At 40.6% G+C, this 26,828-nt stretch overlaps 2 protein-coding genes across 11 annotated transcripts in view; both read right to left on the bottom strand.

The window, feature by feature from the left end:
* Positions 1-12,268, bottom strand: part of ptk7b (protein tyrosine kinase 7b) — a 100,877-nt gene extending 88,609 nt beyond the window's left edge. For all 4 annotated transcript variants that reach the window (XM_061744965.1, XM_061744967.1, XM_061744966.1 and 1 more), the window contains exon 1: positions 11,830-12,268. In XM_061744965.1, coding sequence (XP_061600949.1) covers positions 11,830-11,914 — 85 coding nt within the window. In that variant the 5' untranslated portion in view covers positions 11,915-12,268. The remainder of the gene's footprint in view (positions 1-11,829) is intronic.
* A 4,253-nt stretch (positions 12,269-16,521) lies between these two features.
* The window catches only part of klc1b (kinesin light chain 1b), a 30,836-nt gene continuing 20,529 nt past the window's right edge, over positions 16,522-26,828 (bottom strand). For 5 of the 7 annotated variants that reach the window (XM_061745233.1, XM_061745237.1, XM_061745234.1 and 2 more), the window contains exons 14-16: positions 19,489-19,613; positions 17,820-17,877; positions 16,522-17,722 (exon numbers count right to left, since the gene is read on the bottom strand). In XM_061745233.1, coding sequence (XP_061601217.1) covers positions 17,648-17,722; positions 17,820-17,877; positions 19,489-19,613 — 258 coding nt within the window. In that variant the 3' untranslated portion in view covers positions 16,522-17,647. Of the gene's footprint in view, positions 17,723-17,819; positions 17,878-19,488; positions 19,614-21,278; positions 23,317-26,828 lie in introns of those variants that run through there. The other 2 variants (XM_061745238.1, XM_061745239.1) reach the window with 1 other exon arrangement.

Below are 26,828 nucleotides of genomic sequence, written 5' to 3'. Positions count from 1 at the left end.
GCTTGTTTGCGCAGAAATGTGGTGAGCAGGGAACACCGGACACAATTGTGTACCTTGATCATGGCTCTTCTTCTCCAGAGGAATATTTGTTCATTCTTGAGCTCATATCACACAAACTAAAACAGACAATGTTTTGTTTTTTTTTCCAAACTAAACAAGTCTTGAAGAGGGGGGCGTTCGTCTAATAGTCAGGGTCGCCTATTCGGGCCAATACAGTACATCATTACAACAACAGAAAAAACGTTGCGGCCACTGGCCTGGAACAGACCGGGAAACCTCCCGAGCTTCCCTATGTCCTGCTCACCCCTTGTGGGTTGTATCTGAAGATGGTGGATACAAGTAGGTGAGATTAGTTTCCTCTGTAAGGTATTTGGGTTCTCCCTTAGAGATAGGGTGAGAAGATCGACCAGGGACTTTGAGTTGTCGCCGCTCCTCCACATTCAGAGCCCAGGTGGTTTGGGGGATCTAGTGAGGATGCCCCCTGGACACCTCTGTTGGGAGGTATTTCAGGCCCACTGGGAGGAGGACCTGAAGCAAGGCCAGGCCAGCCAGAGAGATTATATCTCTCTGGCTGGCCTGGGAACGCCTTTGTATTACCCTGGAAGAGCTGGAGGACGTGGCTGAGGAGAGAGAGATCTGGGCGTGTCTCTGATAAGGTTACTGCCCTCGCACCAAAATTCTGATAAGCAAAAGTTAATGAAATCCCCTAATTCTCTCAATTAAAGCATTGACCTCACAATTTTATTTTTCCTTTTAGAGGTGTCCAGAGAACATTCACACACAGCTCGATTCCCAAATATCGTTGGTAAGCAATTGTATGATTGCATGGACCGGACCTCCATCTACAGAAACATTATATATCCATTCTTCCATTGAGATCAAGCAGCACTGTAATTATGAAAATATGAGAATTCTACAAATTTAATTGCAATTTAAGTTTTACCAAGTAAAAGTTCAACAGCTTTGGCTATAACTTCTGCCATGAAGTGCTTGAAAAAAGCGAGCAGCACGAAATGACAATGACGTGGGTGTGAATTATAAAGGAACCATGAATGCATTGCGTCATATGGTACATAACAGTTATGTAAATATTAAAGGCATACATATGAAAAGGCATATTAAATCAGCTTTCCCAAAGCAGCATTGCATTATAACTATGCTGTGCCATTCTACCGTTTGAAAAAAAAGAAAAAGAAGAAGAAGAAAACACTCAGGCATGGCTTAACGCAGACTCCTCAGAGGGAGGTTCAGATAAAGGACAGCAGAAAGGAGGATGGGGCTTTAAAGGGATTCGGTAGTTGGCATCGTATGTGAAACTGGAAAGAACAAAGTGGAAAGCAGTGAGAGAAGGTGAAGTGGAGGGTGACTGAGGCGGCGGCAGAGAGGCAACAAGCTGAGGCCGGGGATGTTGACGGGTTAGGTTTACATAATTAAAAACCATGGAAAAGAAAAAGATGCTTGTTGTGTAATGAACCGCTCCCTACTAAAGACAATTACTGCCTGCTAGTACAGAACAATGCTTGCCATAATGAGCTACTTCTACTGGGCGCACCGGCTTCTGGAGATGTTCAATAATTAAACATGACAAGTGGCAGACTGCTGGTCAGCAGAGGTTTTATCTGGTTATGTAGACACCAAATAAATTTACTGAACAAACAGGGGTCCTGTGCGAGGTTGATTAGAGGACACACCGACAGATGCAGCAATAATACAGTTAAGATTAAAGATTAAGCCGTTTTTAAATTATTTTCACGCCACAGATAAGTACATAGTATCATGCACACCAAGTGCTGCAAAGTATGAGAGTTTAATCTTGCTTTAATGTCTCTGCTGAGCGAGCGCAGGTGACTGAAGCACTCTGTGGCCCCAGGGGCCGATTCCCTACTAAAATAAAGCTGCTCTTTGAGATTTACATTAAAATTATGAGCACTTATTCCTTCACTCAAAAACTATTGACAATTATGGAAAGTAGAATGTCTGAAATGTATTTTCAAAATTAGGGGGAATTCCCCACTTGCTTCACATAAAGAAGATTTATTCTCTCTTTTTCCCTTGCTCTTCATCTCCAGGGTTTCTCTAAACTGATTACAGTTTCCCTCTCTTCTCCGAGCAGCTCTTTGAGCTGCATCAGTGAGTGTTTACATGCACAGCAAGAATCCAGTTCTAAGCCAATTAAGACCCTACCCTCAATAAAAGGCACTGTATGTAAAAATATGCAGAAAAATAGATATCATATTTGGTGCATTAGGGATTTCAACCTTTGCGAAAGCTGACTCCTTCCCCAACACTGAAAAGCTTTGATCCATTAGCCTTGGCAAGCCAGCCATCTAGTATCTGACAGCTATCTAGCTGGCTACTCCGCCATCATCACAGAAATGCAAGAGATTGAGATTAGACGAACATTTTGGGAACAATGAAGCTCCATATTAGTGTTTTAGGGGCATGTGAGTTCAGACGATCAACTATAAGTTCAGTGGATTTAAAGGCTAAGATAACAATCAGTACTGTTGTTACTAGACTGCATGTGCTTCCATACTGTGGGACAATTCAATTTTGTTTTGAGAACAGCTTAACACAGATTAGAGGACTACACACCTACTCAGGAGCCATAGTTAGACATTGCTGGGTTATACACTACAACACAGGAATAAAACACAAGGAGTTTACAATATAAAACTCAATTTAACTCAAACTCCAATGTGAAATGTAACAACGTTTAGACTGTTAAATCATTCTGAGCATACAGTCAGATAATTAATGTAATTCACATAATTGCAAAGATTCCCTCCCAAATTATATTTGTGATATGCAGCAGGAATCCATCACCCCATCTGTCAGTAATTAAAACAAAAACCTTCCAGATGACAATGAAACTAAAATAAATCTGAGACATCCCAAGAAGCATGCCGTCTTCATTCCTTTCAGGATCCCAATCAAAGCCCTGAAATAAACACCACTGGGGACTAATCTCCTTTGCGGGAACAGTTGAAAAGACATAATTCTCCAAAACCTGGGACAACACCAGCACTTGGTTTACATTCAAAATGCATGAGCACAGATTCAAAAGGAACCAGGAAGCTCTGAAGCATTCACATGCTTTCCATGCCAAGAGCTAATAAAGTCACCCGCTTTACCCATACTGCTGGCTCCCATCATATGCCGTGTGTCCCAACTACATGCATTCAGCCAGGTGACAAGGTCAGGAGGTCAACACTGGCATCGAGCTCTGCTCTAACCCACAGCAGAAAGATGGGGGTAAAAACTAGGATCGTCGCCAAACTCTGGGGAAAAAAAAGTCAGTTGGATGGCACGATAAATAAGCAATGAATGAATTATTTATTTAAAAGCTACTGACATTAGGCCTGTGTTGAAAAGATTGATTCTCCGATTTTAAATCTATTCTCATATTAATTCCTAAAAATCGATTCATATGTCTAAAGATCGATTTAAAAAAAATATATATATATATATTTTTTTTTTTTCTCCATCATTACATTACAACTTTTGGTACTTTTTTGTTTATGACCAAAAAAGGAATATTTTGTTGGACATGAGAATAACTGGTGTCATGTTTTTGCCTTTAAATATGTTTAAAAAGGTATGAAAACATTAAAGTTTTCAGTTATAATTGCATAAATTGTCTATATTTCTTTGCTTTATATACTGTCTTGGGGTTACATTTGCATAAATGTTAAAAACCAAATTCTCATAAATGGGGAAAAAATAAAAGCGATTTCTTTCGTCCTCTGTTTGCTGCCCTGGATCTGTTTGGTAATTTTGACCCACATGATGTTTCTGAAAGCAGTTCTATCAGCATTCTGGGAGCTGATTGGTCCTTACAGCATCATTAGCTGCCAATACTTGCTGTTGAATCTCAATATAATACTATTATTAATAGGTCGCATAACTAGACAGTCATATATTTCATGCAACAGCTGAAAAAACAGTTTTATTAACAGTAACCCAAATCAATATCGGATCGAATCAAAGCGTGATAATCGATTCTGAATCTTAAGAATCTGAATCGAACCCCAGCCCTAACTGACATACAGTAAATATTCCATCTGCAAGGTCAGATGGAGCAGCCCTCTGGTTTCCAGATCAAACCGTTACCATTCCTTTTCAGCCAGTTTGAATCTACTGCCGTGGCGCTGGGGAGCTCGCTGGGAGCCTGATGTCACTCTGCCTGTGGCCCGCTGCTGTGATGAATTCATTCAGCCTCAGGATACAAAGAGTTAATGGCTGCCGGGATTATGCAATGGCATGCCAGACGCCTTTCTCCTCCGTTGGCCTCCTTTATTCCCTCCTCTCCTTCAAATAAACTGAAGGCAAATTAGGCATTCCTGCACGTTTCAATCAGATGCATTTAAATGCAGCGGCAGCACTGCTCCTGTTTTCGCACCAACGTGGGAACAAAGTGGGGATTTTGTTACACTCTGCAGCCTTCCTTCACCAGGGCCTCACACCTGCCCTGCAGGGCAAAATTTATTGTACGGACTTACAACTTTCTGTGTGGATTATATCAACGAGGTGTCAAAGTAAAAAAGAGCAACCCCCCCCCTTCAGTGGAGATGAAAGGAAGCATTCTCAGATAATGAAGAGAAATGATTTTAGCAACAGCAGATGGGAAACAGTGGGTTATTAAAAGTGGTTAGAAAAATGAGAAAACTGAATCTGATAAGATAAAAATGCTGCAAAGCTGGGCCAGGGGGCTTTTTCACTTTTCCACATAGCCAATTCAAGGTGCGACTGATGCACATTTATTGCACCTTGATGTCCTTTCTGCAAGTAAGGAGGTGGAATGTGGGTCAGAGTTGATATGCTAATATGCCTCTCAGCTGAATGTGGAGAAGCTAAATTGCAGTCGGGGTGTTTGTCACTCGGTTCGTTTAATGAAGCAAACTTGCTGTGCACTTTTTTTTTCTTTTAATGACTGCTGTGTGGAAAAGCTTTCACTCTACTTTTTTAAAGTAGATAGGACCTTTGTTTCATTTTCCTTCTTCATAGACCTGACCCAACAAGGAAAAGAGTTGGTGGCCAAGACAAAAAAGTACACGCCAACATAGAGTCAACGGAATGAGATGCTGCCAGGTTGTTTATGGTCTGGTTGTCATCCCTTTACCAGGACCCCAGCTAGTGGTGTAGGGGCAACAAAGTCAGGAGAAATAACAAGGAGCTTGCAGTGATGGTGAAGAGTTTGAATATTTAACAGATGAAAACAGTCCTGCACATCATGAAACATGATGTTCAAACTTTAAAACTCTTTCAGTAAGAAAATGCATGTGTTGTATGTCATTATGAAGTTTGAAAAAACAGCTGACTGGCAACCCAAGCTCATCACTGGAGTTTCCCCGTTCAATATGAACTCTTGGCAAGGCTGCCAAAAAGGAAAAAAAAGTGAGTGTCGTTTCTCTCCCACAGCTGTTTCACATCTGCCCATGCCCTCTTAAGCACAGAAACCAAATCAACAGGTACACTTGCTGCGTTTTCCCATAACCAGTTAGGTTTAGCAATTTTTCAGGCTGTTTGACCAAATTCTTTTTTTTTTTTTTTTTTTAAAAACACCCCAGAAAAAGCAACTACCTTTTCAACAAACTTCAACTAGTTGCCCCCTACACCGGCGGTTCGAGCGGTCTGCTCACTGAACAGAACCATAGTTGACAAGGATTGTAAATGTTTGTCTGGGGAAGTAAATAAAGACATTCAGTGGTTTTAAATGTAATAAATAAATAAGCACTATAACCGAACGCAAAGCGTACCCTGCAGAGTATCCCACACGCCTCACGCAATGGTTTTGGATTAATGAAAAACAATAAGCATTATAGTTATTCATGTCTTATTTCATTGCTTTGCCTTCAAAGAATGTCAGAAATCTATGATTAATCCCTGTTTTTAAGAGTATTTATTTACCCAGCAGTCAAAACAATGATTCTGTTCAGTGTACCATGATGTATAACCAAGTAAAGAAACTCATTTTTTTGTTTAAAAGTCTGAAACCAGCAAATGTTAAGCTTTAGAAATGGATAATTCAATCATCAGACCACCTACACATTCATTCTTATTCAGTCACATGCTGCTTTTTAATGATCAACCTTTCTTCAAAAATCAATATGTAGTTTGGGAATATTTCTACTAAATAATAAACTTTCTCTTGCATGCCATCTAACTGAAGCGTGGAAGTAAGCAATTTTAAAAAGCCATATGAAAGAAAAAAAGAAAAGGGGAAAAGACAAAAACTCTGCTATGCATAACACAACAAAGTCGACGGTGCAGGCTAATCAGGACAGAGAACTGTGGAGGCACCGAGTCAATAAACAACAGAGATCCTTCCAGACGCAGCTGGCAAGCATGAGGGGCAATGGACCAACTCGGACAGAAGAGAAGGAAAAAGAGGCACATTAGCGATCCCAACCACAGGATCCAACAGCAGAGCCAGCGAAGCCACAAACATGAGGGTTAACAGGCCTGCACTCCATCACATACATATGCTGCCGTTTAGGTACATGCACCATTAAGCTGGAGGATCATAATGCAAAGGAGTAGTTCAGTCCCTACAGCCACTTTATTTGTCTTTACTTGTTAAACACAGCTATCAGGGATAGGAAATGTGGACAGTCTCTGGTATGAGGGGGAAAAAACATCAGGAGGGTTTCGTCTTTCAGCAAAGACCAGCAAGTACAACAGTCGTACAGATGGGAGGGGTTTCATGCACGAGCCTTGAAAACGTCAGCCGACACAACATATTCTCTGTTATCATGTTGATCTTTTCTTAATCTCTCTTTCAGGATGTTGAGGTTTTTCCTCAGGTTTATTTAGCAACCGCAGACCCACAGCTTTAAAGTTATTCCTTTCAACATAACTATAATACTAAGACAATCAGGTTAAAATAAAGAAGCCTTTCTCTTGCAATTTCACCAATAGGAAAGCAACCATTGTCTCTTTAACTAAATGCTCCACAATCGTAAATATCCATCCGAGAAGGCAGATGTAGATTATCTTCAGAGTGAGAAAACCATTAAAAACCATCCATCCCACAATGAAAAGACCCCGTATATGAGAGTGGGCAGCCATGACTGTAACCTCTGAAATAGCGCAAGAAGATCCTCCCCTGGGAAAGGGAGCATACATAATGGAGTGAGGGTAAACTGCAGATATCGAATGAGCGAAAAAAAAAAAAGAGAAGAGAGACTCAAGTTTAAAACGCCAAAACCTGAACAAACACTATGATAAATGACCAGAAACACGAGCTAGACAGGACCTTGAAAAATCCTCCCACAACAGAGTTGAAGCTTCTAACGTGCGCGAGCATATCGTGAATCGGATCTGACCATTTCACTGAATTCCTTCAGATTTTAAGCTCTTTGTGTTGTTTTAGCATCACGATGAACTCGCTGTACTTTAGGTAAATGCGTCATAGCTCCAACTTTGGTGTGGAGAAGTTATCTTTCGAGGACCTTCGGGTTCTTTACTTGGTTTTGAGGGTATTTATTTAAAACATGTTTTTTTTTCCTGTGATGCAATAAGAAACATTTTCCTGATTTCCATGATGGAGGTGTACCTTGACAGATGCTACATTTCATCTTAGCGCATCCATGTGCGGTTTGTGGATCCCAGCAGAAAAAGAGATGCTTTCAGGGAGCCTAAAATCAACTTCTGAATAACTGAACTGATGTATTTGTCCGAGGGTACAGGTTTGTTGACAACAACTAACATGTCAGCCCAATAATAAAGAAATTGCTAAAGAGAATTTGCATCACAGACTGCGTTTACATGCACTCAATAACCCTTTTAAAACCCAAATATTGGCAATAACCCGAATTGGACGGCCATGTAAACACCAATAACCCCTTTGAATAACCCGAATTTTCTCATATTTATTTTCCCGGTTTTTAAAAACCCGAATATGACCCCTGGGTTACTTCTTTTAAAACCCGGATATTCGGTCATCTAAACGCCAAACGGAATATCCCCATCAAACTGAACAGGAATTTGTTTTCTGTGCATGCTCTGTTCACAAGGAATCCTGGTCTTTTGAGTCCAGGAAGTTCTTATAAACACTGAGAAATGCAAGACCACGACACACTTTTGGAGTGAGGAGGAGACTAATCACTTCATAAATGTAATGAAGGATATGAACATTTTGGCATTTGTAGACGGTAGAAAGTACCGGGATAGCGAGATTTACAAGAAGGTGAGAGAAAAGTTGCGCAAAGCAGCATTTGTTTTGAATTTGGATACAGGAAGAAGAAGCGGAAATTACGCTAATTGCGTCATCACATTCTCCGTGCGTCGCTGGTTTGATCGGGATATCCCGAATGATTAGGGATAACCCTGTTTGCTCGAGCATGTAAACAAAATATTCAGAATGTTTCAGTAACCGGAATATTAGCAATAACCCGAATTTTGACTGCATGTAAACGTAGTCACAGTTGCACTGCTTTCTGTGAAAGCACCGAGAAGAATATCAAGGAAATCCTTTATGTCCATGAACGAAAACTAACTGAACAACATAAAAACTCTCAAACCTATCTGTCCCGTGTAAAATCAAAGTTCAGTGGCTTTAAAATTAATTGATTAAACTTGGTTCTTAAATTATGCCCCTCTCACACGCAATGATAAACAGAAACCTCCACATGAACAACACTTAAAATACTCATGTTGGTGGAACTGTCTGAAGAAAAACTACAACACAAACTCCTGGAAACATTTACAGAAGCTACTGCATCATAACATAAATCTCTAATCTGTACTTTATTGTATCCTAATCCCCTTACATTACTGCCATCGAGGACCCGACTCCAAATCGCCGCGTGTGCAGCTGATAATAAATCAGACAAATCCTGCTCCATGTATTTCAACACATTTTTAATTTATTTAGTCTGCATTCCACCAACCCCTCTGAATCTCTGCACATGTTTTTGTGTGTGTGTGTGTGTGTGTGTGTGTGTGTGTGTGTGTGTGTGTGTGTGTGTGTGTGTGTGTGTGTGTGTGTGTGTGTGTCTAAACAGCCTACAGCCACGGCTGCATTAATGGCCAGGCGTATGGATGTTTAAATAAAACAGCGGCAGGTGTGCATGCCTAAAGAGAAGCCCCATTTCATTTGTCCCAATGCAACAATACCACCAGTGCAGTAATTGAAAACACCGTTCAGGTTCTGCACTTCTGGAGGGTTTCTGAGTAACAGTGACATCCTGTACACATCTGAGCAGAACCAAATCCATTTTCTGAAAGAACAACAAATCCACCGTAAAACCAATAATACACACAGCGGTTTGATTCTCCGGCATCTTAGCTGCGGTACTGTGTTTTTCAGCCGCTCTCGGCGAGTGGAAAGAATACAAAGAGTCAACAAAGTCCGGATTTACAAGCGATGTTCCATCGGGAAATTAAACAAATTGGTTATCGTGAAATCAAAAAGATTTTTCACAGATGTACCAAAATGAGTGATGTGAAACCAGAGTCTTCTCCGGGATTGATGAGGAGAGATCAAACATATCGGTCTGACGAGATAGGAAAGCGTGAAAACGCTCTGCGAACACTCATTTATCTCAGCTTCTTTGAAATAAGCTCAACAATTTTTCCACCAAAATCTTTACGGTTGAAGGCACCTTTTGTTGAATTAGGAAAAGGAAAAAGGAGGGAAAATATAAGAAAAAAAATGACTTAAGAGTACAAAAGGTGTAAGCAAAGTGTAGTGAGATGGGAGAAGAGATGCTGACTGAAATTAACTCAATAAGAGGCTTTTATCTTCACTGGTTGGCTAGAAATAGCAACCAGATAAACAGAAAAGCAAGAGAGGGAAACAGCTCAAGAATGATTATTGCTAATTTAAAACAGGGAGGGGAGGAAAAAATAGAAAAGTTGTGTGCAAATATTTAACCACAATGCCCAGATCCAATAACTACAGAAGTATGGTGTATTTGGTGTGGCCAGGTTTATGTGGGGATAAATTCACCAATGCTCTCCTCTGCAGCCCAAAAAAAAAAAAAAAAAAAACCCAACAAAAAAGGTTTGAGGCAGGAGAAAGAGCAAGGCTGTCGTGACAGTACCTGACTTGGGTCTATTCATTCATTTCATAAACACAAACCCACAGCAGCCCCATCTCCCCTGCTGCCTGCACACAGAGGACACATTCATCCCAAAACGGGCACCGCGAGGAGTCTGGAGGAAAGAGGGGGGTTGGCGGCAGGCACACTTCAACTTGCAGGAATTTCTCAGTCACTTTTACTACCGTGGCTGTGCTGCTGAAGGGCCAGACAAACACAATCTGTGGTAATCAGATCAAACTGACTGAGTTTAAACGCGACGAGCCCCGTCAGGGATGGGAGCTTCTCCTCCAAACACTGGAGAGGATGAACACTCACTAGGTTGTGAACTCTGAGGAGTGTGCAGTGTGGAAACACCTTAAATTATGTTCATTTCGCCTTTTTCTTTCTCTCTTTTTTTTTTTTTTTCTTAGCTCGTCTGTTTTGAGTTAACAATCAGGCAGCAAGCACAAGACTGCTCTGCATTCGTGCACTTGAATCGCACCCACCAGAGCTTGCCAAGCCGGGGCTCAGCGAGCCAGCTCAAACATGCAAACACACTTATGAATATGATAATCCCAAGTGGCATATCAAATAACTGGTGAGAGGTAGAAACTTCCCCCTCTGGAGTCGGTACCAACATGGCTGAGAAATGTTAATCACTTTATAGCTGGAGCAATGATGAAACATGTTAAAATGTTCATACATGTATCTGAGTTATAGCTTTACTGTCTAGTAAATTCTGATGGTGTCATTTAAAAATCAACCATTTTTGTCAAATTAATTTTTTTTTAAGTTTCTTTTTCTCTGCTGCCAGAGTCCTTACAAACACCAGGAAACTGGACCATATTACACCGGTCATGAAATCCCTACACTGGCTTCCAGTGAGTCAAAGGACAGAGTTTAAATCTTACTGCTGGTCTACAAAGACCTGAATGGTCTTGGACCAAAATCCATGGTTGATCTGTTAGTTCCTATGAAGCTCCCAGACCCCTGAGGTTCATCTGGATCTGGTTTGTTGTGTGTCCCAAGAACCAGAACCAAGCAAGGTGAAGCAGCGTTCAGTTATTCTGCTCCTCACCGGTGGAACAAACATCCTGTAGACCTGAGGTCTGCTCCAACTGTCAGCTCCTTTAAATCAGGGCTAAAAACATTACTGTTTACTCAAGCGTACTCCTAAATTAAACTTACCTGCTGTACTCTACTGCTCTTACTTTTAACAGCTTGTGCTTTTTATTATTTTACTTCTTTTCTTATCATCTTATTCCTCATTTTTTACTGTCTAATTATGTCTTGCTGCTTTTATGTAAATGTAAAGCACTTTGAATTACCTTGTGTTGAATCGTGCAATATAAATACATTTCCCTTGCCTTGCACAAAAAAAGTTGTAAATGTAAGTTTTGTCAATGGGGGAGGGGTGGCCCCGACCATGAATCTACCCCCCCAGACAAACTTTACCTCCAGCTCTTTAAACCCACCGCTCACACGAACAAGTCTAAAGGCTGATTTATGGTCCGCGTTAATTCGACGCAGAGCCTACGCCGTAGGGTACGGCGACCTTACGCCGTAGCCTCTGCGTAGGTGTAACGCAGAACCATAAATCATCCTTAACAGCTGTGCGCACAGACGCACTTCACCATTCCTGCAGACACTTTCCCTCAATTAACCAACGCAAACCAGCAAAAAAAACAAAAGCAAAAAAAAAAATGGCCACAGAAGCGATAATAAACCATTACAAGTTCAATAAAACCCATTTTTGTGTGACTTCAGACGCGTATAAGTGAGTTAAAGTTAAACAGCGGACCTTGCAGGGAGACCAAGCCGACGAGCAGCATCACGTCCCGCGGCGCGCTGCTCCTCCGGGTCCCGCTGCCCGCCGGCGGGGCCATGGCCGTCCCGGTTCCGGGGGGGGGGTTTGGTTTGGGGTCCAGGTGACCCTGCTGGAGCCGCAGAGCTGCGCACCTGAACCAGGGCTGGCTGGGTGGGAGCGTGCAGGAGCCGCCTCGGGAACCAGGCCGGGAAACAGGCTCAGGCTCAGGGGTGCAGCAAAGCGCACAAAGTTTGGAGCCAAACTTCTTCCAGGTGTCCTGCGAGGGGACGGCGGGGTGTGACCCGGGATACAGAGACTCCTCACAGGCGGGGGGAGTGATGCCGCCTCCGGTGTGCACGCTGGTCCCGCTCAGCCGTCCACGCTCAGCCGTCCACGGGAGATAGTTTCCAAGTTGGCTTCCTCCCACTCACTCAGCGCTGCCGCTGCTGCAGGTTTTCCTTTTTTCTTAAGCGATGTTGCCGTCAAGTGGGAGGAAACAGTGGGAGCGACTTCCTGTTGAAACTTTCAAAATAAAGGTTACAAAGATGGACCGCCTAGGACAGAATAGAATAGAATAGAATAGAATAGAATAGAATAGAATAGAATAGAATAGAATAGAATAGAATAGAATAGAATAGAATAGAATAGAATAGAATAGAAGACTTTATTTATCTCCCAGAGGAGAAATTCAGTCGTGCAGCAGCCAAAACACACACACGCTTTATACAAAAAATGTAAAATAGAAATAACCAATAAATAGTTAAATACTAAGAAGAGCAATATAAAAAGTAGAAAAAGAGTATGTACAAGAGAGAAAAAAAATAGTAAACACCAAAAAAAAAAAAAAAAAGATAATATTTACAAAAAATGTACAAATATTTTCAAAAATACTTGAGGCATTTGAGGTATTTACTGGAGACAGGGGTATTCAACTAGATTAGGCAGGGGGCCACATCTGCAAAAAGACTGTATGGAGAGGGCCGCACTGCGTTCGCGCACAAAGCGCGCAGGTGGAAAATTTGGGGGTTTTCAAAATGTATTTTGCACTCAAAGACGAAGATTTATGTATATATAATACATTTGTGCTCACACTGCAAAAACTCAAAATCTTACCAGGAACATTTGTCTTATTTCTAGTAAAAGTTTCTTCTAATTTTTAATCAAAAACTCATTACACTTAAAACAAGAGTCATTACCAGAAAAATAACTTGTTATTTGACCATTTTCACCTGTTTCAAGTAAATTTTCACTTGAAATAAGTAGAAAAATCTGCCAGTGGGACAAGATTTATCTTCTCCTTACAAGCAAAAAAATCTTGTTCCACTGGCAGATTTTTCAACTTATTTTAAGTGAAAATCTACTTGAAACAGGTGAAAATTGGTGTTTTTTCCAGTGATGAGTTGATGAGGTCCGGTCGGCGGGTGACCATTTAATGTATAATAATATATATTAAAAACATTAATAACTAGGTATGAAATATGACCAGGGGCCACATAAAAACTCCTGGCGGGCTGCAAGTGGCCCACGGGCCGCCAGTTAAATATCCCTGGCTTAGGACGTGCGTTTATATATATATATATATATATATGTATATGTATATATATATATATATATATATATATATATATATATATATATATATATATATATATATATATATATATATATATATATATATATATATATATATATATATATACTATACAGTATATGTACAGGACTGTCTCAGAAAAATTGAATATTGTGATAAAGTTCTTTATTTTCTGTAATGCAATTAAAAAAACAAAAATGTCATACATTCTGGATTCATTACAAATCAACTGAAATATGCCAAGCCTTTTATTATATTAGCCTTTTAATATTGCTGATTATGGCTTACAGTTTAAGATTAAGATTCCCAGAATATTCAAATTCTTTGAGATAGGATATTTGAGTTTTCTTAAACTGTAAGCCATGATCAGCAATATTAAAATAATAAAAGGCTTGCAATATTTCAGTTGGTTTGTAATGAATCCAGAATGTATGACATTTTTGTTTTTGTGTGTATGTATATAAGTGCATATATATATATATATATATATATATATATATATATATATATATATATATATATATATATATATATATATATATATATATATATATATATATATATATATATATATGCACTTATATCCATCTATTTCTGCATATGATGACAACGATTATCCTTGTGCTTGATCATCTTCTTACATACACGATATAGTTTGTGAACTGTTGTTAACTTTTAGTGCAGGATGAGCCATTTCAGCTCAACACTTGCAATTCCGTAACTTCCTTCAGTGAGAAAAGGGATACAAATTATAGAAATACTTTATTTTGAAATCTATCACATCCGGTGTGAAGCTACATGTTGTGATTAACTTGACAAACTATTCCCTTGGTTATTCCCTTTCTTTCTTCCTACGGTGGAGCTTCCGGTGCGCGTGTCTGACCTGAGATAACGAAGACAACAGTGCGACCACGTGGTGCAATCGCATCACTGATTCTTTTAACTTGGAAACTTCTTTACCGCTTCAAGTGAAACTCTACTTGAAACCAGTGAAAATTGTTGTTTTTTCCAGTGATGAGTCTTGTCTTAAGTGTAATGAGATTTTTTTAACTAAAATAAGACATTTTAACAAGAAATAAGACAAATATTCTTGTTAAGATTTTGAGTTTTTGTAGTGATCCATTTTACTTATCCTGTGAAGGACAGAATCATATTGATACGTTCAGAAAACTGTTTTTTATTGTTGTGTTTTGATGTATTTGATGTAAGCCCAGTGGATATTTAAAGCTTACAGAAGGCTGCATTTAACTGCTGCTATGTCATTCCTGCAGTGTTTCTGCAGGTGTTTTGATCAGTGCTATTATTTGTAATATATTATATTATTTGTAATCAGCACAAATTATCTGTCCCCATATGATAAAATCCACCATCCCCCCTGATTTTTTTTTTACAACTGGAGTACTGCGCAGAAGAGATGCAAAATTACCCTTGAAACAAATGCAGTCACCATAGTTGCAAAAATGGTTGTTTGCTCAGATTCCTGTGATTTTATTTTGCACACAAGGACTAATTGTTTAATCTCCATACTAATATTTTGCAGTTATATTGCAATTGTATATACAGTATAACTGTAATGCTGCGCATGCACAACTGTAACTGCTGAAGTAAAGCAGACTATATTTACCTGGTTTCTACACATATGGGACTTAAATGTGTTATTAATTCTGCTAGCAGTCTGTGGTAAATATACATTTAAATTATTTGAGGGAATGAGAGAGCTTCGACAGCAGACAGAAGCTGCATGATCCACACTTGTGTGATTTAATATCTCAGGGCTTGGTGTCAACTCTCATGCACTAATGAACTCTGTTCCCGAGTCTGACAGCTCTCGGCTGAACTGAAAACTCCACATGAAAGCTCTGACAAACTGAGCCATCTGCAGTCAGAGAAACCTTGATGTCTGCAGGAGGCAGAGGAATGAAAACGCACACTTACCGCATCTTCTCAAGGAATTTTCCCCACCATGACACAAAGGTGGATTCTCCTTTTTCAGATGCTGTTAAGTGAAACGCGCAGCTCGGATTTCAACATTAGAATCCAGAATCCAATTTAAAATTGTATTACTTGCATATAAAGCCCAAAACGGCTTAGCTCCGCATTATTTGCAAGACCTGATAGTGCCTTATGTTCCTGTCAGAGCTCTCCGTTCTCAGAGTGCAGGTTTACTCGTAGTTCCTAGAGTATCCAAATGTAGATTTGGAGGGCGGGCGTTCTGCTATCAGGCACCACTACTATGGAACCAACTTCTAATCTGGGTTAAGGAGGCTGACACCACCTCCACCTTTAAAACTAAACTTAAAACATTTCTGTTTAGTAAAGCCTATAGTTAGTGTTTAGTAAACCTCTAGCTGGTGTTGGTAAATCTCTAGGTAGTGTAAACTCTAGTGTGTTAGAGTCGCTCCTGTAGTTTCTTGTGCTGGCCCCCCCATTCTCTTCTCTTTTATCTCTTTTGTCCATGTTGCAGCATCCTCTGCCGGTGGCGAAGAGCATCTCTGAATGCAAAACACCGGATCCTGCAGTGTGGGAGTGAGAGGGGCAGGGTAACGGCCCCTTTTGGGTGGGGGAGAAGGTTCGTCCCTCAAGACTCCTCTCCCTGGCCCTGCCCCTTTTCAACCTTTCCCCGACCCTCCACCCCAACCTGGGACTTGATGATTGGGCCGGAGCTTCGGGAGCTGCGTGCTGGCCTGCGGTCCCCACCCCTGGTCATCCCGTTGCTGCTTCCACCTGCCTGCTGTGCTGTCGCCGTCCTTGACCCCCAGTCTGGTCCTCAGCAGGAGGGTCCCCCCTTATGATCCAGGTCCTGCTCAAGGTTTCTTCTCTCCTAAAGGGGAGTTTTTCCTTGCCACTGTTTGGCTTAAGGCTTTTCTCCCACTAGGGGAGTTTTTACCTGCCATTGTTTATGTAATAACTGCTCGGGGGTCATGTTCTGGGTCTCTGGAAAGTGTCTAGAGACAACTTTTGTTGTATTAGAACGCTATGTACGCTATATAAATAAAATTGAATTGAATTCACACACTTGAATGAAAAGTAGTTACTCTTGACCAAAATGACAGCTATAGATAGAACTTATTTTTAATTCATGAATAAAGGTCAGGCAGAGTCGATCAGATTTATTACACGTGTTTAAGAAGCAGACCTAAAGTGATGCACATTTAGATCTGTTCCTACAAATCTCGTGATCAGTTGGATGATTCCTGAACTTATGATCAACTATTGTAGACATTTACTACAGCAGATGAAAGGAAAACAACGGCAAGAATGGGAGAAAATATATATATAAATATATATAATTACAAGACATTCCAGTTCTTTTGAAAATCTTCACTAAAAAAGCAATCATAGAGGAAGACAGATATCAGAGAGTTGTGCAAAATCTATAACCGTCACACATCCGAATCAGTGTAAACAACGCAAGATGTGTTCACAGCCGGCAACAAGCCTGCAGATCCGAATGATAAAGACACTCTCGAGGTCAAGTCTCACATGGCACAAACACATTTTGATCTCAGAGCGGTGGAGGTTAAAGCAGCAGCTTTAAGAGTTAAGTCAAGAAAGTCACAAGACCAAAAATCCTGTCAGTAGGACAAACATTTCACCCTGTTTCCCAAAGCTTTGACCAACACCTTACATTGCAAATAAATCAACAAGCAAGAGAACCATTAAAATGATCAAATTAATTAAACTGTGTTAGTTTCACATTATGTCAAACCAAACATGCCTAGTTGTCTATTTCTGAAAACTTAAAACAAGATCTATAAAGTATGTTTATTTACATAGGGGAAGCATGCACTAATAAAATGATGAAATGGCACCAGAAGACAAAGTCACAGAGGAGACAAACGTGTGAAAACAAAAACCATATAAAAGAGGAATTACACCAGCGAGAGCGACGCCATGGCAACAGATGAACTCAAAGTGCAGATTTGTAGTGATTACGAAACATAGGCAGAGCTGAGGTATGTTTTCCAAGCCACATTTAAGAGGCACTGAGGCAACATGGAAATCAGGAGTACGATGAGGGAAGTGAAGCAGTCTTTCAGTGGAGGACAAAAATTTAAAAACAAAGCGATGAACTAAGAATGCAGAGAATCTTGATGACAGACAAGGTCCTTGACTCTGAAGAAATGGATCTTTGGGTCAGATGCCGACAGTCGTGCGGGGGAAAGACCGGTAGCGACAGTGTCGTCAGCCAATGGAAGGAGCGTCTCCCCCGTCCACAGTTCAGTTTGCCGTGTAGAGATCCACGGTGCTGGAGCTCAGGCCGCGGCTCTCCCTGAAGTTACTGCCTCCTCGGGACTGATGGGAAACACGGCCCAGCAGAGCAAAATGAAATACGGTTAAAGGATTAAAGAGTTCAATAAAAATACATTTCATCTTAAGGACTTTTGCTCACCTGGAATGAGTCGTCACTGGTCTTGTTCAGGTAATTCAAGGAGGCAGCTCTCTTCATGCTGGTGGACAAATAACGACAATGTTTATAAAGCTTCATAAATTGCAACACTACTCATGTTGTATACCGACTGGAATGCATCTGTGGTTGTTTTTATGTAGGCCTTAAAAAAAGAAGATTGAGGGACAGGGTGGCTGAACATAAATATGCCATTCGTACCAAAAATGTGAACGACCCAATGGCCAAACACTATATGGAGGCACAACACACAGATGACTCTTCTCTACGAGTCTCATGGATTGAGGTGATCAGTGTTGATGCAAGGGGTGGGGACAGAGTCAGGCGCCTCAAGCAGAGAGAGGCTTATTGGATTCATATCCTGAAGGCCACTAGTTTCCCTGGCCTCAATGAGGATTTTGACTTTTCATCTTTTCTATGATTTAGTAATTTTTGTTGTATAATTATCAGTTTTCTTCTGTTGGGTTTCTTTGTTTGCATTTATATTCACATTGCTCTTCTGTTTTGTCATTACTTTTCAGGCCATTTTGTGACTTACTGTCATGTTTTGTTTAAAGGAGGCGAGATTTTCTCTATATATTTAGTTTTATTATTCTTTGTATGGTTTTCATTTTGGTACTCATGATTCACGTTATACTGCTACACTGTGTAACTTATTAACAGTCAATTTATTTTGTTTGATTGTTCAGGAAGCAGAATATCTGGGGTGCTCCTGCCGGCGCCTCCTTCAGGCCTGGAGGAGCACTGCATAGACGTGAGGAACCACAGCTGAACTGAATTCTATTTAATTTTGTTCGATTGTCTCGTCTCCATACACCCTGAGGAAGGCGTAAGCCGACACGCGTTGGTGTTTTTTAGTATGTAACCCAGTCCAATAAAGGTTTTTTAATTTTTCAAGCCACCAGAGTGCCTGCATTTTTTCCTTTTCCTTTCCCTTTTTTTTCCCCTTCCTTTTTAGCTGAAATTAAGATGTAATTACCTGAAATTCTATTACAGAAAATGGTTCCTAAATATGGAACTATTAGGACTGTGTGATTAATCGATTTAAAATCGAAATCGGATTTATTAGTCAAGGCAATGTTAAAAAGGAAAATCGAAAGATGGATTTTCCTCTCACACCTTTGACGTTGTGCCCCTCAAGCTTTATTTTACAAAATGTTAAAGTTTTGCACTTTATTCATTCATCATTGTTCAAGATGATGAAATACCTTTCATTTCTAAAGTGATGTTTAGTGGAAGATAATTAAGGTTTTCACTTTATTCCCTAATAAGGGCACCTTGTTTATGGAGAACCTGTTTTCAAGTGCAGTTTGGTGAAAGTGACGTTCTCACGAAGTAATCCCAAAGGATTCATCTTTGTTTGGTCAAGGGGATTTTAATTGTTGTCACTTTATAAAACCCAAGGAGGATGTACAGTAGCTCTCAGTTGCACTTATTCCAAAATGTGTTTGCTATTTTTCTTTAAAAAATAAAGATAAAATATTTGAAATAATTTATTCAATTGTTTTTTGTAATTTTACCCAAAAAATGGAAAATCGGGTTGTCAGGAAATAAAAAGGGGGGATTTTATTTTTGGCCATAGTCGCCCAGCCCTAGTTCCTATTTCATGGGACTGTTAGAAATAAAGGCCTGCAATATTTGACGTGGTTCTTACTTGGTGCTGCGAGGTTCCGGCGGTCCGTTGCCCTGCAGTTTCTTGACCAGCAGCTCGCTGCTGCGACGCAAAACGTCTCTGAGCTTCCCCAGAGAGCCGCTGCGCTGGAGGGCCCCGCTGCCGTCCTGCAGACACACAACCCACCGTCAGTGTGACCCTTCACCAGGGAGGAAGCTTTTTATCTGCACAGGTCAACTTTTATACTGATGGTTGGTCTGTAAAAACAGAACAATGCATGAGGAGATGCTGAAGTGTGCAAGTGGTTTTGTAACCAATCACGTCATGGACTACTTTTCATTGCAATACTCTATTAATCTTCATTTTACACCTACCACACAGATAAAATTAAGTTGTTTAAGTGGTCAGCAGGTGAAAGTTTAAGTTTTACATTTCTGAAACATCCATCAACAGTCCTGCTGTGATGCAAAGACTGTATTGAATGTAAGTTTTACCCAATATAAAGACACAGCAGCTGGTGTCACAATTTACTCACTTTGTCTTTCTTAAAGCAAAAAAACTGTTGTGGTCTTTAGATTAAACAAGAATGCATCACTGAAAAGACTATATTACTGAATGGGGAAAATTAAGAACTCCATATTCATGAAGAAAATAATAATTAGTTGTTTTTCTCTTAAAGACAAACCCAAACTAGCAGGAACAGCAACGTATCCATCCATCCACCCTCACACTTATCCGTTTGTGACGTACCCGCAGGGCTACATGATGCACGTTTATCTACATGTGAACAGAACTCCCACATGGACCTAACTAAAGCTCTGGAGGTATTTTCTAAATAATGCTTCATGAGACTGTTGAGGATTGTGATCATCATATTGCACTACACGTTTATCACCAGTAGGGGGAATTGTGGGTAAATATAAGGACTTGGAAGCTGGTGCTCCATGGTACAATTCAGCCAACAGAAGGCAGAACTTAAAGGGCCAGACCTTAAATGTTTTCTTATTCTTTGAATTAATATTAATAATAATATATTTTTAAAAACCCTGCAGAATTATTTCAGCTTTGGGGTGGATCTGCTGTCGGACAGATCTTAAACCAGGAAGTACGATTCAGCTGTAAAATTGCACATTTACAGCTTGTGGGTGTTTTTATTTGTTCCTGGCTTAGAAAATAAAATGCGGTGAAATGATCAGAGATAAGGAATTTCCAGCACTGCTTCAGTCCTTTTTGTCCCGTTGACAGCTCTCCTCCCTCCCCGGAAGAAACCCGAGGAAGTGCAGTTTATTCACTCCATTAATGTAACACATTTCTACTTGTTTTGTTTTTATTTGCTTTTATATGTAATAGCTCTAAAGCAATCAACAATGAACATTTTTATTGCTTTGACTTCACTGTTTTCCTAACGGGAGCTCGCTCCAGTCAGCTCACTGCGTGCTGGTGTTTTCACGGCTGAGTGAAGCTGCAGGAATCTGACCTTAAAACGTGTTCACAATCATTAACTATTTCTTACACAAGTCAGTGTTGGATATTCAATTTGGGTCAGACAGACGGGCAAAAACAAAACTGGGAGAAGCTGACCAAGCAAAAATGTTCAGCTTTGGTTGGTTCTGGATAATCTCTGAAGAGTTACTGCTCTAGCAGGAACATTTAGAGGGTAAAGATCTCTGTGGTTCTCCAGGTGGCTCAGACTAAAATGGAGGAGGCTGAGTAAATTAAAAAAGGTACCTGGAAAAAGGGTCCCGTAGTCAAAATGCAGTTACAAATAAGATTTTCCAACAACTCCAATAATGAAACAAAAGGTCACCATCCGATGCAGAGAAAAGACAAACTCCACAAATGAAAAACTTTATTTGAGAATACCAACAAGTGTTGATGCAATAATCTTCACAAAGCAGCATGGTAAATATAATGCAGTCCTACTCACTAAGATAGTGCTTAAAGACCTTAACATTTATGTTCTTCCATTTACGGGAACAAAGGTCACGCTATATACGCAGAGAATATACAGTTCAATAAATAAGCATTCCACTAACACAACAATATCGCCATAGTTATGTGATGAAGACAGTCATTTTTTCTATTTATTCTTTTAAGTTCAGAGTTGCATTAGAAGTATAGGTGGATTCATTGGAAGGAATGAAGGATGAAGACAAGTAGCATACTGAAAAGCTGTCGTGAATGCACTTCGTCAAATCTAGAGACACAGCCAACAATTACACTTCCAAGATGTTAAAGTCATTAATATTCAGTTAGTTTAACACCTGAAATAAAACGCTGACCATGAGGAAACACTCGCACTGTACTTGTGATGTCCAAATAAATACATGATTTACCAAAGTGACAATGTTTACCTGCAAGCAAGTGTAAGAAAAGAGGCGTCAGACTGTTAAGCTTTGTGTTGGACATACAGTATCCATAACCAGAGAGGGCGGCGCGACGGTACCACTGAAACATTCACAAAAACACATGGAAACCACTGGGAAATCCCAAAATCTGTTAAACTACAACTCTAGCTCCTAGTCATACACGAACACAAACAGATCAAGGCAGTTCTGGGCATTTACGTCCAATATTTTTTAAATCCATAACTCTCTCCGGTGGCTGGTATTTGTGTAAAATGCTAGAGCAGGTCTCTGCCGCCACGTTGGCTTTGCAGCAGCCACCGCTGTTGCCGGTTCCCTTTCACGAGCGAGGGTTAGTACAGATGCCACGGCAGCGCAGAGCCTTTGTTTAACGCCGCAAAAAAACCAAGGACACTGCCGATGGTGGGAGCAAGTTAAACATAAATCACCATGGCAACCGCGGTTTAGTTTGCTCTGACAAGTTTGCCGCCAGCTTCGGCCAATATGATGCTCAGCTATCGTGACAGGCGGTGCACGCTGCTGCCTTTATATTCAACCACAGATCGAAAGAAATAGAAAAATGTAAACAATAATACAAAAATCCACTAGGGGGTCTGTATGACCGAAAGAAAAAGAAAGAAAAAAGGCAACGTTTCCTCCGCTGTTCTCACAACCCAAATGTCAAACTGTACAGTACCATTCACTTTAACTGGTTTTTCAAAGTTGATCGCAGGCATTAGTTTAAAAACGTAAAATACAATTAATAGCATAAAAAAAAAAAATATACAAAACATTTTTAAAACAAAAGGAAATAATCACTAGATACAGGCACCAGGCTAAAAGGTTGACTTTAACTTGATGCCACGAGCGCTTCAGTAAAATAAACTAATGGTGGGTTAGAGCATGCAGAGTAGCTCCAGAAATGATTACACTGTAACATGTGGGATCTATAGTGATTGTAACTCTCAGCGGGACTATTGATTAGTGATGTCTGAAGCCGAGACTGCCGTTAAAAGGCGACACTAGCATTTATATTTAATTTTCCTCAAATAAATTATCATCTAGCTCCTCTAACTAGCAAAGAAATCTACAATGCCCCTATGAGAACTTACAAATGGGTGCTGAAGCAAGAAAATATGTGCAAGTGGCTTCCTCACAGGGAAAGATTACACACACACCGACTTCTTTTAAAGTAAAGTGAGAGAAAGAGTTGAAATAATGACTTCTGACACAGGTTAGTGACAGGAAAGGAGGGAGAGAGGAAAAGAGAGAGAGAGAGGGGGGAGGGGGTGGCAGAGAAGGGATGAGAAGACCAAACGTCCCAGCAGCTGTCAGTCGAACAGGGGACAGACGTGACAACCAGGAGGGGCTTTCTGAGTCTCTGCCGCAGGGGGCACCAGGAATGGTAGAGGAGCTGTTGGTTTGTTGGGACAAAGGAGGCCAGAGGGAACGACAACACACATCCCTTTGCTATTTTGTTGGGGGAAGGAGAGAAGGATGGAGGAATAATCTTGATGGCTTATGCCTGATAAAAGAGAAAGAGAGAAAGAGACAAAAAAGACAAAAACAGGGCACACATGGTAAGATTAAAAAGCTCTGGGTTCTTATGCTTAGAGACCTACACCTTTAACAAATCTGAGCATCATTGCTGCCTTCTTCTGCTCAGCTGCGCCGTCTATTAAGACCCGCAGCCTGTTATTTATCTATAAATCACAGCTTAGGAAACCTGACACGCATGCAATTTGGAAAAGAGGCAGCATGAGTGTTGCATTTCTCTTTAAATCATTCACAGTGCCGTCGGAGCTGCAGGTCAGTGATGCAGTAGGCTGCTGGTTGCCGGCCCCAGTGACTCAGCTGTTTCTATTTCCTCTCGGGAGTACTGGAAAATGTGACTTTGGCACACGGCACCCGGCCAGTGACTGTGCACTGCAGACGGGGGGACATCTGCAAGCAGCAGCCCTGAAGCAAGAATACTCATGTAGCCGGCGCTCTGATGTGGAGCTGGGCCCCAACCTCAGCTATTTACTTTAAACAGATCAGTATCTGATCATATAAGCTGGAATCAAGCTCCATCTTCTTCAAACTAATCAAGAAATTCCTTAAAAACTACAACACTATAACACAGAATATAAACATATTCCAAACCTATTGTTTAGGAAGTTCAAAAGGTAGAGTACAATCCACTGAATGAGAAGAGAAATTTGATTGACAGGCTGATTGGTTGTCATGGCAAGGTGAATCAACGAGGATACAAGTTAGTAATAAAAACAGGAGGGGAAAAAGGGAAAATATGGAAGTTTAGGAAACAGGCAGACTGACAGCCAGCACGCTGAACAAAACAAATGCAGACAAAGATGCAGTTTGTTAGTCTAATCATGCAAACAAGATGTTGATAAGTAGCACGAACAAAAAGCCACGAATGTGATGTCAAACACCTCCCAGTGTTACTTCTCTGTACACCTCACTGGTCTAAGCATCGGTACGTGAGCCCCTGAGGAGCGGCTCTCGAATTCGTCTCGTCTAAACGGTTAGAAATCACAACAGCGGGTTGTTTCCTTGAATCTCTCATTTCAACTATGTAAACAACTTGTATGGCCGCGGGAACATCTCAAGATCCTCAGAGCAGAAACGAACAAAGACAAGTTCAGACAACATTTAACAGAAGATGTCAGATAATTGTTAAGAGAATGTCTACACAAGCAAACAGCGCTCTCAAACTCTCGTCCATAAAAAACAAACAAGCCAAGTTGCACAAGAGTCACATGACTGTGATTATTTACATGGATGGATGGATGGATGGATGGATGGACTGTGTTAACTTAATGTCAGAAAGGACAAGTAGCATGACAATCTTTCAGAAAGAGCAAGGAGCATCAAGTATTCATTTCTTTCTGTGATTATATCCAATGTTTCCAGTGTAGTAATGACGTAGATAACAAAATAGCAGTTGACATCTTGGATGCCGTTATTATTATTATTCACATGAACACGCATGCAGCTAAATTTGCTGCTGCGAGATGTTTTAAGCTGTTTTTTAGAAGCTGCGTTACGAATATTAACACGCATTGAGAAGCCTTCCCATTCACAGACCGACCGGCAAACAAAAACACAAACTGTCTGCCAGAAGAAAAAAAAAAAAAAAAAGCGAGAACATCGGCAGCCATCTGGTTAACAGATTTATCAGCCACAGGAAAACACACGAGCACACATGGTCATTTAGCGTGCGTGTTAAGGGTGAGTCCAGCCGGCTGGCACATGCATGTCGTGGCTGAGCTGGTGCAGTGAAGGGCGCGGCTGCACTTGAGGGAGGAAAGAGGTACAAGCTCAGGCGAGGCACCCCGGACTGCACGCTTCTGCCCCCGGCTTTATGCAAGACTACCCAGGGAGCTTTTGGCTTGGTTCACATATTCTAATGAGCCTTTTAAAATATTTAGAGTCTCAAAGTTTAGTTAGAGTGAGGAATGTTTGGGGTTGTCTTGCGTTTCTCATTTCGTATGCAGTCTTTACAGTGTCCAATAAGAGGACAATAAAACTTGATGTGAAATGACATTAAGTAAAAATGACGAGAGCATGTGCGGTAGTGGGGAAAACAGTGAGATATGGGGGGCATTATAATGAGACAATAAACCAGCAGCATACGGCTGTACTTATGAACCAACCAGTTTATTTAGCAAAATGAGGCTGTCTGGAATGTGATGCGTTTTGTTCCTCGTGGAAACCTGAGACACTAATAGAGGCTTAAGACGGACTGTATGGGAGATTTTCACCGGGGCCGATAAATATTTAATGGACTGCCAGGGTGCCACGGACTGAGCTTGTGCCTTTTGTTGCTGTTCCCCTTGTCCATAAGCACTGCCAGCAAAACAACCGCTTGTTAAAACAAGACAACGTTTTCGTTGACAAGCAGGGAACAAAATAAATAAAACAAACAAACGCACACACACACACAAACATATAGCACGAAGCAAACTGTGATGCCGTCAAAAACAATGGGTCAGCATGCCAGGACACTCAATCAGCGCTACACTTTATAAAAGAGAATTCCAGGTGAACTTTATGGTACAGACGTGTCTGCAGAGAGCTGGTGGGCTGGTACAGACATCCCATCTCCTACTGAGACGGCTTGGACTTTGCTCTTTTTTTACAACTTGACTCGTGTTCAGCCTGTGATCGCTGATGACTACTGGCGTAATAAAAGTGGGTTTATGCTTTTGTGCAGCTTGAACACCGTGACGGGGGTAACTCATCCGTCTCTCTTGATTTCAGAGCGTGATTTCAACTCAACGCTCACATCTAAAAAAGCATGTTACACAACAAGCTAGGGCTGGGCGATATATCGAGATTGTAATATATATAGATATATTTTCAAACGCGATATGGTACGAGACAATATCGTTTATATCGATTACATTTTTTTTTTTTCTATGATTTTGATATAGCTTATTCTGTGACAAATTGACTTGAATGTTTTATTTGAGATTTGCACAAATGTTTTGTTATTTGATCAACCTCAGTGGAAAAGTCTGCCTGTTACTGTCTACATTGTATTAATTGCACAGTGTATTTTAATTGAATTGTTATGCAGGAAAGGGATATTTGTTTTATTTTATTCAAGAAGCATTTTTATTCTATATATGCAGGCAGTATATTTTTATTTAATTTGTTTTATACATTTTGATATTGTGCAGACCTCTGTTAATAAATGAACCTGTGTGACATTTGGCACGAGGCTTTGTATTAAAACTGACTGTTTTTTTAAGGGTTTGCCTCAGAAAAAAATGAAGCTAACAGAGATGCTATGCTATAATGCTTTGGGGGAAACCCCAATTATGGCACAGAAAAAATATCGATATATATCGAGTATCACCATTCAGCTAGAAAATATCGAGATAAGACTTTTGGTCCATATCGCCCAGCCCTAACGGGGGGCATCCTGAGTCTGAAGCAACTCATCCGTCTCTCTTGATTTCCGAGCGTGATTTCAACTCAACGCTCACATCTTAAAAGCATATTACACAACAAGCCACTGTCTCTTTA

The sequence above is a fragment of the Cololabis saira genome, chromosome 17 (assembly GCF_033807715.1).
Source record: "Cololabis saira isolate AMF1-May2022 chromosome 17, fColSai1.1, whole genome shotgun sequence".
NCBI classification, from domain to species: Eukaryota; Metazoa; Chordata; class Actinopteri; order Beloniformes; family Belonidae; genus Cololabis; species Cololabis saira.
Note: the sequence above shows the minus strand (reverse complement) of the source record. Positions and strands in the feature narration are given on the sequence as shown.